This window comes from Nansenia antarctica (assembly GCF_963989245.1).
Source record: "Nansenia antarctica genome assembly, chromosome: 7".
Taxonomy (NCBI): domain Eukaryota; kingdom Metazoa; phylum Chordata; class Actinopteri; order Argentiniformes; family Microstomatidae; genus Nansenia; species Nansenia antarctica.
In genome coordinates this window covers 33,414,229-33,429,527 of record NC_137677.1, presented here as the reverse complement: position 1 = coordinate 33,429,527, position 15,299 = coordinate 33,414,229, and the positions used below count along the sequence as shown (strand labels likewise).

The 15,299-nt window shown below is 45.3% G+C and overlaps 1 protein-coding gene across 1 annotated transcript in view; it reads left to right on the top strand.

Annotated features, from left to right (window-relative positions):
- The first annotated feature begins 248 nt into the window (after positions 1 to 248).
- The window catches only part of ccdc93 (CCC complex scaffolding subunit CCDC93), a 37,148-nt gene continuing 22,097 nt past the window's right edge, over positions 249 to 15,299 (top strand). Inside the window, exons 1-7 of the mRNA XM_080535851.1 lie at positions 249 to 356; positions 4,170 to 4,283; positions 5,288 to 5,382; positions 12,285 to 12,396; positions 12,921 to 13,019; positions 14,260 to 14,316; positions 14,453 to 14,553. Of these exons, the coding sequence (XP_080391977.1) occupies positions 276 to 356; positions 4,170 to 4,283; positions 5,288 to 5,382; positions 12,285 to 12,396; positions 12,921 to 13,019; positions 14,260 to 14,316; positions 14,453 to 14,553 (659 nt within the window). The 5' untranslated portion in view covers positions 249 to 275. The remainder of the gene's footprint in view (positions 357 to 4,169; positions 4,284 to 5,287; positions 5,383 to 12,284; positions 12,397 to 12,920; positions 13,020 to 14,259; positions 14,317 to 14,452; positions 14,554 to 15,299) is intronic.

Genomic DNA, 15,299 nt, shown 5'->3' with positions numbered 1-15,299 from the left:
ACACCCCCATCTACCGGACAGAAGCAGAACTGCAACACGAAGAACCGCTGCAGGAGGATGTTCTCAAACAACGCAGACAGTAATTGTGTAAACTCATAGATTGTGGTTCTTTGACTGTAAGCATGCATTCGTACGACAAAACAAAAGCGGTTGCGTATCTTGCATGTCTCGTTTTTTTGTTTTGTTATTGTTGTTAATTGTTAACGTGATTGTCAGACGAGTGGTGGTCACTGGTCATACGCCTCTCGTCACGTGACACAGCTCAGCAGTCCAACATGGCGGCCAGTGTGTTCCAGAGAGTCAGAACGGGCTCGAGGATAGGCGCTCAGTACGACCAGGAGGGCCACGTCATCCAGGTAACGACACCTCTACACTTTAACCAACTCTTAGGGCTTACACACCGGCAGTTCCGAACGTTGGCGCTGTCTGGCGAACGATACACTGGTATGAACGCGGGCTCGTTCGCCAGACAGCGCCAACGTTCGGAACTGCCGGTGTGTAAGCCCTAAGAGTAGCCTGGCTCTCTCCAAACACGGTGCTGTTCAGTGTCACTGCAACGACTCATGTTGGAAGGTGAACATGGGTGGGTGGTGTAGCTGTCAGGCTAGCAGGCTAACTGTCAGGCTAACTGTCAGGCTCACTGTCAGGCTCACTGTCAGGCTCACTGTCAGGCTCACTGTCAGGCTCACTGTCAGGCTCACTGTCAGGCTCACTATCAGGCTCACTGTCAGGCTCACTATCAGGCTCACTGTCAGGCTCACTGTCAGGCTCACTGTCAGGCTCACTGTCAGGCTAACTGTCAGGCTCACTGTCAGGCTCACTGTCAGGCTCACTGTCAGGCTAACTGTCAGGCTAACTGTCAGGCTCACTGTCAGGCTCACTGTCAGGCTCACTATCAGGCTCACTGTCAGGCTCACTGTCAGGCTCACTGTCAGGCTAACTGTCAGGCTCACTATCAGGCTCACTATCAGGCTCACTGTCAGGCTCACTGTCAGGCTCACTGTCAGGCTAACTGTCAGGCTAACTGTCAGGCTAACTGTCAGGCTCACTGTCAGGCTCACTATCAGGCTCACTATCAGGCTCACTGTCAGGCTCACTGTCAGGCTCACTATCAGGCTCACTATCAGGCTCACTGTCAGGCTAACTGTCAGGCTAACTGTCAGGCTAACTGTCAGGCTCACTGTCAGGCTAACTGTCAGGCTCACTGTCAGGCTAACTGTCAGGCTCACTATCAGGCTCACTGTCAGGCTAACTGTCAGGCTCACTATCAGGCTCACTATCAGGCTCACTGTCAGGCTCACTGTCAGGCTAACTGTCAGGCTCACTGTCAGGCTAACTGTCAGGCTCACTGTCAGGCTAACTGTCAGGCTCACTATCAGGCTCACTATCAGGCTCACTGTCAGGCTAACTGTCAGGCTCACTGTCAGGCTAACTGTCAGGCTCACTGTCAGGCTAACTGTCAGGCTAACTGTCAGGCTCACTGTCAGGCTCACTGTCAGGCTCACTGTCAGGCTCACTGTCAGGCTAACTGTCAGGCTCACTGTCAGGCTCACTGTCAGGCTAACTGTCAGGCTCACTATCAGGCTCACTGTCAGGCTAACTGTCAGGCTCACTGTCAGTCTAACTGTCAGGCTAACTGTCAGGCTAACTGTCAGGCTAACTGTCAGGCTAACTGTCAGGCTAACTGTCAGGCTAACTGTCAGGTTAACTGTCAGGCTAACTGTCAGGCTAACTGTCAGGTTAACTGTCAGGCTCACTGTCAGGCTCACTGTCAGGCTCACTGTCAGGCTAACTGTCAGGCTAACTGTCAGGCTAACTGTCAGGTTAACTGTCAGGCTCACTGTCAGGCTAACTGTCAGGCTAACTGTCAGGCTAACTGTCAGGTTAACTGTCAGGTTAACTGTCAGGCTCACTGTCAGGCTCACTGTCAGGCTAACTGTCAGGCTCACTGTCAGGCTAACTGTCAGGCTAACTGTCAGGCTAACTGTCAGGTTAACTGTCAGGCTAACTGTCAGGCTAACTGTCAGGCTAACTGTCAGGCTAACTGTCAGGCTAACTGTCAGGCTCACTGTCAGGTTAACTGTCAGGCTAACTGTCAGGCTAACTGTCAGGCTCACTGTCAGGCTCACTGTCAGGCTCACTGTCAGGCTAACTGTCAGGCTAACTGTCAGGCTAACTGTCAGGCTAACTGTCAGGCTAACTGTCAGGCTCACTGTCAGGCTAACTGTCAGGCTCACTGTCAGGCTAACTGTCAGGCTCACTGTCAGGCTAACTGTCAGGCTCACTGTCAGGCTCACTGTCAGGCTAACTATCAGGCTAACTATCAGGCTAACTGTCAGGCTAGCAGGCTAACTGTCAGGCTAACTGTCAGGCTAACTATCAGGCTAACTGTCAGGCTAGCAGGCTAACTGTCAGGCTCACTGTCAGGCTAGCAGGCTAACTGTCAGGCTAACTGTCAGGCTAACTATCAGGCTCACTGTCAGGCTAACTGTCAGACTAACTGTCAGGCTAACTGTCAGGCTCACTGTCAGGCTAACTGTCAGGCTAACTGTCAGGCTAACTGTCAGGCTAACTGTCAGGCTCACTGTCAGGCTAACTGTCAGGCTAACTGTCAGGCTAACTGTCAGGCTAACTGTCAGGCTCACTGTCAGGCTAACTGTCAGGCTCACTGTCAGGCTCACTATCAGGCTCACTGTCAGGCTCACTGTCAGGCTCACTGTCAGGTTAACTGTCAGGCTCACTGTCAGGCTAACTGTCAGGCTAACTGTCAGGCTAACTGTCAGGCTAACTGTCAGGCTAACTGTCAGGCTCACTGTCAGGCTAACTGTCAGGCTCACTGTCAGGCTAACTGTCAGGCTAACTGTCAGGCTCACTGTCAGGCTCACTGTCAGGCTAACTGTCAGGCTAACTGTCAGGCTAACTGTCAGGCTAACTGTCAGGCTCACTGTCAGGCTCACTGTCAGGCTAACTGTCAGGCTAACTGTCAGGCTAACTGTCAGGCTATCAGGCTAACTGTCAGGCTAACTGTCAGGCTCACTGTCAGGCTAACTGTCAGGCTATCAGGCTAACTGTCAGGCTAACTAGCAGGCTCACTGTCAGGCTCACTGTCAGGCTAACTGTCAGGCTAACTAGCAGGCTCACTGTCAGGCTAACTGTCGGGCTAACTGTCAGGCTCACTGTCAGGCTAACTGTCAGGCTATCAGGCTAACTGTCAGGCTAACTGTCAGGCTAACTGTCAGGCTAACTGTCAGGCTCACTGTCAGGCTAACTGTCAGGCTAACTGTCAGGCTAACTGTCAGGCTAACTGTCAGGCTAACTGTCAGGCTAACTGTCAGGCTAACTGTTGGTTTGTTGACATTTCAAAAAGGAAACAGGGGAACTTCAGCATGTCTACATCATGTTTCTGTGTAACGGGGTTTCGGGGTTTAGCTAGTCTAGTGCCTAACGTCTTGGTAACAGCTGGTGGCTAGCTTACCTCCAGACCTCTCATGAATGATGTGTTGAGTTTACAGTTTGATAGATTAACACCGGATTGAATGATGTGTTGAGTTTACAGTTTGATAGATTAACACCGGATTGAATGATGTGTTGAGTTTACAGTTTGATAGATTAACACCGGATTGAATGATGTGTTGAGTTTACAGTTTGATAGATTAACACCGGATTGAATGATGTGTTGAGTTTACAGTTTGATAGATTAACACCGGATTGAAGAAGAAGAAGAGTGTAAACTCAACACATCATTCAATCAGGTGTTAATCTATCAAACTGTAGCTGGATGTCAACTAGATTAATACCTGATTGAATGATGTGTTAAGTTTACACCCAGCTACAGTTTGATAATAACAATAATAATAAGTTGGATTTGTATAGCGCCTTTCATTGAACCCAAGGACGCTTAATAGATAGATTAACACCTGATTGAATGGTGTGTTAAGTTTACATCTAGCTACAGTTTGATAGATAGATAGATAGATAGGTAGGTAGGTAGACAGACAGACAGACAGACAGACAGACAGGCAGACAGGCAGACAGGCAGACAGGCAGACAGACAGGCAGACAGACAGGCAGACAGGCAGACAGGCAGACAGACAGACAGGCAGACAGACAGACAGGCAGACAGGCAGACAGACAGACAGACAGATGTAACACCTCACTGTGGCTGACAGGTGGAGACCAGAGAGGATGAGGAGCAGAGCATCAAGTTGGCAGAGATCCTGGACCTGCTGCTGGCTGCGGGATACTTCAGAGCCAGGATCAAGGGACTGTCACCTTTTGACAAGGTAGGTACAGTAAACTGGCAGGTTTCCTCTAATATACGCCATTTATCTGACACTTACATCCCAGTGAGTGCATACATTTCAGTATATATGGTCCCGGCGGGAATCGAACCCACAACCTAAGCGCTGTTAGCGCCATGCTGCACCAACTGAGCCACAGAGGACTGTACATCTAGATCAGTGACGACTCTCAGTCCTGCTCCTTGAGAGTTGCCACAGTGTGTCCTGGTTTTTAATCACCCTTTATTGAACTGATCCAATTGCTCTTCAAAAAAGATGGTGGTGATTTTAGGGTTAACCATTCTCCCTTTAGATCAGTTAGTTACCCTCACAGGGTTCCCACGCTGGTCTTAAAAAGCCTTAAAGGCTAAAATCCATCAAGCCACAAATCAAGACCAAAAAAGGTCTTGAATTTCAGTTATTCGGTCTAAAAATGAGGTGCCAGGTCTTAGAAATGAGATCCTGCAAGGAAATCAGTCCGACCACATCTATTTAAGTGGAAATGAATCAAGCTGGAACCAAAAAAAAATCCTTTTTAGTCTGTGTGGCAGATTCTGGCTGATTTTAAGTCGTCTAGGGAGAAAATCAGCCAGCTGGATCTGACCCTGGAGAGCAACACAAAGACTCAGATCATCAGATCATTCTGATCCAGATTACAGGTTCTGAACAACTGGACAAATTATATTGTTCATGTACCCCTGGAGAGAAGAGCAATGCTCTGGGTGGACGTTCACTCTGCCCCCCCTGACATTTACATTTTTGGCATTTAGCAGACGCCTTATTCCAAAGCGACTTACAATCAATACATTTGACTAAGGAAGTGAATCATCAATCCACCAGTCGTAGCAGGAAGAGTAATCCAGCTCAGGCCCGGGGGCCATTGGCAGTCTCTGTGATAGAAGGAAACATCTACTTCTATCACCATCTTTTTTTAATATTTTTTTTTTAACTAGATGAATACCTGATTGAATGATGTGTTGAGTTGACATCCAGCGTGTGTCTCTCAGGTGGTGGGGGGGATGACCTGGTGCATCACCACCTGTAACTTTGACATCGACGTGGACCTGCTGTTCCAGGAGAACTCCACCATCGGACAGAAGATGTGAGTCCCTTTCTAAATCTCATTGGTTATTTGTTTGTATGTGTGTGCATGTAGGTGGGCCAATCTATATATGTATGCAGACATGTTCGGGAGGGAGGGAGGGGTGGGTGGAGGGGAGGGAGAAAAACAGAAAATATTCATTTTCAATGTACATGACATCTTCTATATATCAATAAAAAATATTATTAAAAAAGAAGATGTAAGTCAGCTCTCCTCTCCCGCAGAGCTGTACACACGTACTAGTGGATGTCATTTATGAGATCCACTAGTAGATCTTAAAAATTAACACTGGGAGCGCAGCGGATCGCGACCTTATTCAAGCGCGATGAGGTGTGCTTCAGCACTATGATAGTTTAACATAGAGAAGAGTGTACTGACGCACAAAGATCGCTGGAGGGCGATGTCACGCAAGAAGCGTGAACACCCAACACACCCGGGGGAAACCCGATCTCTGTTCATTGATCAGAGCGCATGTCTTATCACTGGAACAAGACTGACTGATACACACCACACCTCTGCCATCATACATCGGTCCCACATGTATTTATTTACCATCATATTTTTCAATATAAAACGGTATGATATGGTAGCCTACATTGCAGTCGTCCCGCAGTTCTAGTAGATCGCCGACATCATGTTATTTGATGTACACATTTCACGGCAAGAGAATTCCGATTTGTGGCAAACACCCAACAATTGTTCGTTCACTAAACATTATAACATGAACACAGTTATAGCACCAGTTCCTAGCACCTAGTTTCCTAGCACCAGGGGAGCCCCCCCTCCCAAATTTCGTCGTTTGGTACCTGTACTATATCAATGACAAATAAAGACCATTCATTCATTCATTCAAACAATGACAGTTACAGTCTCGCTCAAACTGTAGCGAGATTAGGAGACTACTAATTGAGAAAAGGAAAAGAAAATACATGAAAGAAAGGAGAGAAAGAGTACAAAATGATAAATCATTCAGAATGTTATTGGTTTTAATATTTCACAATCTGCCAGAATAAGCACGCTCCCTCGCACGCCCAGCCCATCATTTTTGATGCCGCTAATGTGTGTAATGAAAAGTGTGACAATGTTGAAAGACATGATGTCATAATCAAAATATAAAACCTGGTTGGATAAAATAAGATTCTGTTGTGATTGTGTTGACATTGTTGTGATGTCAAAAGAGATGTTGGTTATGTAATGTGTAAAGTGGAGAGGAGATTGATCGGAACTGCAGGAGTTTTCATTACTAACGAATGATGGTTGATTATTATTATACAAAAATAATAGTAATAAATATTGCAATATTGTGTTATCATAGTTATGAGCTTCACAGTGATAAAGTCTGTTTATCGTGAACTTCACGCCGGCCGTGCCCGTAACATCAGCAGACAATCGACTGCTGTAAGCGTGTAAGCGTTGAAACCTGCTTGGCAGCTTTGAAACCCGCTTGGCTCGCTCATGAATTGGCAGCTATTGTTTGCTAATGGAAAACGATCAATAAGATTACCCTCCCCGGTGCATCAAGTCATTGTATGAAGTCAAGTGGTAGCTACATTGCAGTCGTCCCGCAGTTCTAGTAGATCGTCGACATCATGTTATTTGATGTACACATTTCACGGCAAGAGAATTCCGATTTGTGGCAAACACCCAACAATTGTTCGTTCACTAAACATTATAACATGAACACAGTTATAGCACCAGTTCCTAGCACCTAGTTTCCTAGCACCAGGGGAGCCCCCCCTCCCAAATTTCGTTGTTTGGTACCTGTACTATATCAATGACAAATAAAGACCATTCATTCATTCAAACAATGACAGTTACAGTCTCGCTCAAACTGTAGCGAGATTAGGAGACTACTAATTGAGAAAAGGAAAAGAAAATACATGAAAGAAAGGAGAGAAAGAGTACAGAATGATAAATCATTCAGAATGTTATTGGTTTTAATATTTCACAATCTGCCAGAATAAGCACGCTCCCTCGCACGCCCAGCCCATCATTTTTGATGCCGCTAATGTGTGTAATGAAAAGTGTGACAATGTTGAAAGACATGATGTCATAATCAAAATATAAAACCTGGTTGGATAAAATAAGATTATGTTGTGATTGTGTTGACATTGTTGTGATGTCAAAAGAGATGTTGGTTATGTAATGTGTAAAGTGGAGAGGAGATTGATCGGAACTGCAGGAGTTTTCATTACTAACGAATGATGGTTGATTATTATTATACAAAAATAATAGTAATAAATATTGCAATATTGTGTTATCATAGTTATGAGCTTCACAGTGATAAAGTCTGTTTATCGTGAACTTCACGCCGGCCGTGCCCGTAACATCAGCAGACAATCGACTGCTGTAAGCGTGTAAGCGTTGAAACCTGCTTGGCAGCTTTGAAACCCGCTTGGCTCGCTCATGAATTGGCAGCTATTGTTTGCTAATGGAAAACGATCAATAAGATTACCCTCCCCCGTGCATCAAGTGATTGTATGAAGTCAAGTGGTAGCTACATTGCAGTCGTCCCGCAGTTCTAGTAGATCGTCGACATCATGTTATTTGATGTACACATTTCACGGCAAGAGAATTCCGATTTGTGGCAAACACCCAACAATTGTTCGTTCACTAAACATTATAACATGAACACAGTTATAGCACCAGTTCCTAGCACCTAGTTTCCTAGCACCAGGGGAGCCCCCCCTCCCAAATTTCGTTGTTTGGTACCTGTACTATATCAATGACAAATAAAGACCATTCATTCATTCAAACAATGACAGTTACAGTCTCGCTCAAACTGTAGCGAGATTAGGAGACTACTAATTGAGAAAAGGAAAAGAAAATACATGAAAGAAAGGAGAGAAAGAGTACAGAATGATAAATCATTCAGAATGTTATTGGTTTTAATATTTCACAATCTGCCAGAATAAGCACGCTCCCTCGCACGCCCAGCCCATCATTTTTGATGCCGCTAATGTGTGTAATGAAAAGTGTGACAATGTTGAAAGACATGATGTCATAATCAAAATATAAAACCTGGTTGGATAAAATAAGATTATGTTGTGATTGTGTTGACATTGTTGTGATGTCAAAAGAGATGTTGGTTATGTAATGTGTAAAGTGGAGAGGAGATTGATCGGAACTGCAGGAGTTTTCATTACTAACGAATGATGGTTGATTATTATTATACAAAAATAATAGTAATAAATATTGCAATATTGTGTTATCATAGTTATGAGCTTCACAGTGATAAAGTCTGTTTATCGTGAACTTCACGCCGGCCGTGCCCGTAACATCAGCAGACAATCGACTGCTGTAAGCCTGTAAGCGTTGAAACCTGCTTGGCAGCTTTGAAACCCGCTTGGCTCGCTCATGAATTGGCAGCTATTGTTTGCTAATGGAAAACGATCAATAAGATTACCCTCCCCCGTGCATCAAGTGATTGTATGAAGTCAAGTGGTAGCTACATTGCAGTCGTCCCGCAGTTCTAGTAGATCGTCGACATCATGTTATTTGATGTACACATTTCACGGCAAGAGAATTCCGATTGGTGGCAAACACCCAACAATTGTTCGTTCACTAAACATTATAACATGAACACAGTTATAGCACCAGTTCCTAGCACCTAGTTTCCTAGCACCAGGGGAGCCCCCCCTCCCAAATTTCGTTGTTTGGTACCTGTACTATATCAATGACAAATAAAGACCATTCATTCATTCAAACAATGACAGTTACAGTCTCGCTCAAACTGTAGCGAGATTAGGAGACTACTAATTACTAATTATTACTACTAATACAGCCAGTGCATGGGCGTCAGGATAAGCAGGAAGAAATTCCTTTTTAAGTTGGCAGGGGAGCTGTGTGAGCCACTGGTAATGACAAGGCTTCCTTCTACACCAGCAGCGAGAAGGCGACTGCAGCTCGAAAATCTTCGCACACCTCCGTCCCCACAGGTGAAAAGAAAAAAGTGTCAAGGCACCATATGTCGAGGGAACAAAGCAATTAACATCTGCCAGTCATGTGGACGATTTGTCTGTGGCACATGCACCAAGCCAGCAACGGTGTGCTGGGGATGCTGACTGTCCCATGGCCAGGCCTGATGCCTCTCCTGCCCTGTCTACCTGACAGCGCCCACGCTGAGCGCTCCGGCGACCTCCTATTCACTTTCTACTTTTTTAAAATATATATTGGTGTTCATATTAATTACCATACTTTTTACTTGGAAGAATTGACGTGAACATTGCAAGTAAATAAAAATGTTACTTGAATTATCTGTCTCTCTGTGTTCGTTTGTAGTAGAAATATCACATCTGATATATCTATGTAAATAGATTTCACTGCAACATGAACACACTATATTTTCACTTTTCACAACAGCTATTTTCATTTCATTTATAATGTGCAGTAAACAAACAAAATAATGTATACTCTCTGCAATTGGCTACTATACAATGGTGCCAAAATCAACTATCCAAATATGAATCTGCGTATATCTATGTACAACCCTGTTGTAGCCTATTATTATCATGGTCGACATGAGAATTGTTGGCTACTTCATATCACAACTGAACATTCATATCAGAATCAGAATCAGAAGACTTTTATTGCCATGACATGTAAACATGTTAGGAATTTGGTTTGGAACAATGGAGCACGGTTTACAGCAGGATAGGTGCAAGACAGGACAAGACAGTGCAAACCAACATCAAAGTGCAAGAGTCATAATTAATATAAATATAAAGTGCAGAGATCAAGTGTTCATATCCAGACAGTCCAAAGCTCTCTGGGTGGGGGTGGAGGGAGGGTAGATATATATATATATATAGCCTATAGCATTATTTGAAAATTGACAGCGCTGTACAGGCATAATCATCAAAAAAGACATTATATACAATATTATAAATATCCGTTTGTTATATAATATTTGTTGATGAACTACTTTGCTGTGGTACCTATGTAATACCACACAGCTTGATAGGTACATACTGTGCAGTGTATCATTCATAACTGTACATAGGCTACACATATCATAATATCTTATCACTATTGCATGGAACTTGGGTGAAAAAAAGCAACGGTGTGCTGGGGATGCTGACTGTCCCATGGCCAGGCCTGATGCCTCTCCTGCCCTGTCTACCTGACAGCGCCCACGCTGAGCGCTCCGGCGACCTCCTATTCACTTTCTACTTTTTAAAAATATATATTGGTGTTCATATTAATTACCATACTTTTTACTTGGAAGAATTGACGTGAACATTGCAAGTAAATAAAAATGTTACTTGAATTATCTGTCTCTCTGTGTTCGTTTGTAGTAGAAATATCACATCTGATATATCTATGTAAATAGATTTCACTGCAACATGAACACACTATATTTTCACTTTTCACAACAGCTATTTTCATTTCATTTATAATGTGCAGTAAACAAACAAAATAATGTATACTCTCTGCAATTGGCTACTATACAATGGTGCCAAAATCAACTATCCAAATATGAATCTGCGTATATCTATGTACAACCCTGTTGTAGCCTATTATTATCATGGTCGACATGAGAATTGTTGGCTACTTCATATCACAACTGAACATTCATATCAGAATCAGAATCAGAAGACTTTTATTGCCATGACATGTAAACATGTTAGGAATTTGGTTTGGAACAATGGAGCACGGTTTACAGCAGGATAGGTGCAAGACAGGACAAGACAGTGCAAACCAACATCAAAGTGCAAGAGTCATAATTAATATAAATATAAAGTGCAGAGATCAAGTGTTCATATCCAGACAGTCCAAAGCTCTCTGGGTGGGGGTGGAGGGAGGGTAGATATATATATATATATATATATATATATATATATAGCCTATAGCATTATTTGAAAATTGACAGCGCTGTACAGGCATAATCATCAAAAAAGACATTATATACAATATTATAAATATCCGTTTGTTATATAATATTTGTTGATGAACTACTTTGCTGTGGTACCTATGTAATACCACACAGCTTGATAGGTACATACTGTGCAGTGTATCATTCATAACTGTACATAGGCTACACATATCATAATATCTTATCACTATTGCATGGAACTTGGGTGAAAAAAAAACCTCAGCTCCAACAAATCTGAAGGGATTGTAAAAGTCATACTGTACAGTTTATCATTTTCATAACTGTCTGTACATATACATATCTTATGTATCACTATTGCTATATATAGCCTATATATAAACACATTATGTTACAAATATCAGTCTTATCCACTGTATCTAATTCAGCACTGAAGCCTGAAGGTTGAGCACAGTGTGTGCCCCCTTGCTACCTCTGCTGATATAAAAGAGAATTGCAGCCTTGGAGAAAAATATGGCAGCCGAATCCCAAGGCAAATACACAGACACACACAGAAATACTGCAAAATCGCTTTATACTAACTCGATTTTGAAAATGTAAAGATGCTGGGTGGTAGAACGCACATATCTAGGAAAAGTCATGAAAGGAGGGTCCTGAAATTTGATCGAGTGCAAAGGTAGATTTTTTTTTGTACTCACTGGTGCTGTTTAACACCTCACGGCTGTTCTAGTGTTAAATATCTTAAATCAAGGCAATAGGCCTATGCTTGCTTTTTTTCTGACTGCACTAGTTTTAAGATATCTCTTACTTGTTTTAAGTACGTAGCCTAATATTTCCCCCATGTGCCACTTTGCTGACACTGTTATCCATTGCAGTGAGTGTAGCAGCATACATGTGTCAGTATATACGGTCCCAGCGGGAATCAAACCCACAACCTGAGCACTGTTAGCTCCATACTCTACCAACTGAGCCACATGGGACCACTAGAGGACCGTGATGTGGGACTTCCTGACCTGTTGTGTGTGTGTGTGTGTGTGTGTGTGTGTGTGTGTGTGTGTGTCCTCTACAGAGCTCTCACAGAGAAGATCGTGTCGGTCCTTCCTAAGATGAAGTGTCCCCACCGCCTGGAGCCCCACCAGATCCAGGGCCTGGACTTCATCCACATCTTCCCCGTCATACAGGTGGGAGCACTGCTGTCTCCCAGGTAACCACAGGTGTTGCGTTGCCATGACACCTGTGATGTGGCGGGAAGCCTAGAGGTTAGAGAGGCCGCCGGCCAGCAATCAGAAGGTCGCTGGTTCGATCCCCGCCTCAGGAGGGAGCTGCATGTGAGCTGGTGACTGGAGCGTTGCTGGCAGCAGGGTTCCCGCACTGGGCTTGAAAAGCCTTGAAGTCTAAAATCCAGCAATCCGATTTACAAGGCCTAAAAAAGGTTTCAGTTATTAGGTCTAAAAAATGTGGTTAGCTTGTCCTGCAAGGAAATCAGTCCGACCACATCTATCGCACACATATGCCCATGTCGGCATGGGTTCGAATCCGGCCCTCTCTCCCTTCTTCTCCTTACTTTCCTGTCTGTCTTCACTGCATCTGTCCAATACAATGAGAACTGCCCTACTCAGAAAAGAAAAAAAACGTATAAAGAGGGAAAAAAAAGAGAAAAGTAAAGGAGTAATAACTTGATTAGCGGTGTTTGTCTGTGTCCCAGTGGCTGGTGAAGAGGGCCATAGAGACCAGGGAGGAGATGGGAGACTACATACGAGCCTACTCCGTGTCTCAGTTCCAGAAGACACACAGCTTCCCTGAGGTGAGGCTCCGCGCTCCACAGAGTGTGTGTTGTCTTTTCTCTCTCACCCATCCTTCCTGTCATCCCTCCTCTCTCTCTCTCTCTCTCTCTCTCTCTCTCTCTCTCTCTCTCTCTCTCTCTCTCTCTCTCTCTCTCTCTCTCTCACCCATCCTTCCTGTCATCCCTCCTCTCTCTCTCTCTCTCACCCATCTCTCTCACCCATCCTTCCTCCGCTGCTTTCCCCCCCGCCATCTCCCGCCTCTCACCGCCTCCACTGCCGGACTACAGTGTTCACCGCCTCCACTGCCGGACTACAGTACTCACCGCCTCCACTACCGGACTACAGTATTCACCGCCTCATCGTTCCTGTCCCCCGGCTCTGTGTTCCCGACCGACCCGCTGCGCGCCGCTCTCAGACATCGCTAGCCTGGCCGTGCTGTGCTACTACCCTCGTCCCGGGAGGTAGCCACCACTCCCTCCCCGGTTCGGGGGTTGCCATCTCCGTAGGTGAGTGTCAGTCCTTCCCAACCTTCACTCACTACTGCGGGATTTGGTCGCTGGCATGGCACGGCTAGGCTGGTCGGCCGCGCGGGTTCGGTCCCAGGCTGGCAATACAGATGACAACGGCAACGGCGGCACCACGCTGTCGCTCTGGTTCACTGCCATGCTTCGTTTTGCCCTGGACTCCCGGCCATCTCACCTGCCCCCCACCTCCCCCTGCCCTTCTCTCGTCTCACCTATACTGCCACTGACCTACACTCACTGAACCACAACCATCGCCTCACTGCTGCTGCTGCCACCACCGCCACCAAGGCAGGCATTCTCCGCCGCCGCCGCTACATCCATCGAGGCTCCCAGCAACATCGACACCGGACTCTACACCAACCCCCCCCCCTCCCCGTTCGCTGACTCTGTGTTCCATGTTACTTGTTGTTTTTGTGTTCCCATATCCCCTATTGTCAGCGTCTTTGAGCCTCGGAAAAGCGCTATATAAATTCAATAAATTATTATTATTATTATTATCCCTTCTCTCTCTCTCTCTCTCTCTCACCCATCCTTCCTGTCATCCCTCCTGTCTCTCTCTCACCCATCCTTCCTGTCATCCCTTCTTCTTCTTCTTCTTCTTCTTCTTCTTCTCCTCCTCCTCCTCCTCCTCCTCCTCCTCCTCCTCCTCCTCCTCCTCCTCCTCCTCCTCCTTCTCCTTCTCCTTCTCCTTCTCCTTCTTCTTCTTCTTCATGTTTTCTCCCTCCATCCATCCTAGGACGAAGATTTCAAAGACAGGAGGAGCAGTGCAGTGAAAGCAGTCCTGGACGTGTTGGTGAGTTACTAGATATATTGGTATTGTTGACGACATAAACATGATAAGCATGTTGCTCTAAGTCCCCTAGCCTTATGGTCTGTGTCCTGTACTAGGTCTCTGATTTCTTCTTCTTCTTCTTCTGTGGTGTTGACAGGAAGTGTATAAACCCCAGAGGAAGTACAAGAGGCAGGTGGAGGCAGGTGAGCTGCTGGACGAGGAGTCCAGGGTTCACTCCACTCTGCTGGAGTACGGCAGGTAAGACCCAGCGCTCTACGTTCAACTCTCTGTCTCTCTGTCTTCCCAACACCCCCCCCCCCCCCCCCCCGATTTCTGTTTCTCTCTGTCCCTGTCTGCCTCTCCCACTCTCTGTCTGTTTCTCTCTCTCTTTTTTTCTCTCTTTTGCCCCACACTCTCTGTCCCTCTCTGCCTTTCCCACTCTCTGTTTCTCTCTCTCTCTCTCTCTCTCTCTCTCTCTGTCTCTCTCCTCCAATTGTTCCTTTCTTTCCTTCTCTCTCTCACCAACGCTGATATCACACAGTGTTACATTTGACCATTGTTCTGGCGTGACCTTCTCTCTCATCACACTGTTCTTGTCCCTGTCTTAGAATGTCACATTACCTTCTGTAAGTACTATGTGTGTGTGTGGACTTTGCTGTTTGCTGCAAGGTGTGCTTTCGAACAAGTGTGTGTGAGTGTGTGAGTGTGTGAGTGTGTGTGTGCGTGTGTGCGTGTGTGTGTGTGTGTGTGTGTGGTGTGCGGTGTGCGGTGTGCGCGCGCGCGTGTGTGTGTGTGTGTGTGTGTGTGTGTGTCAGGGTTTCCGTTAACCGGTAATTACCGGTCTTTGTCCGGTAAAATCTGTTGAAGTCCGACAAATTTAAACCTCTTCGGTCATAATGTCCGGTGAAAATAATTCCCTACAATAAATCAGCTCGCATGATTATACTACTATCTAGTATACTAGTATACATACTATCGCATGTGCGGAGTCCATACTCCACCCA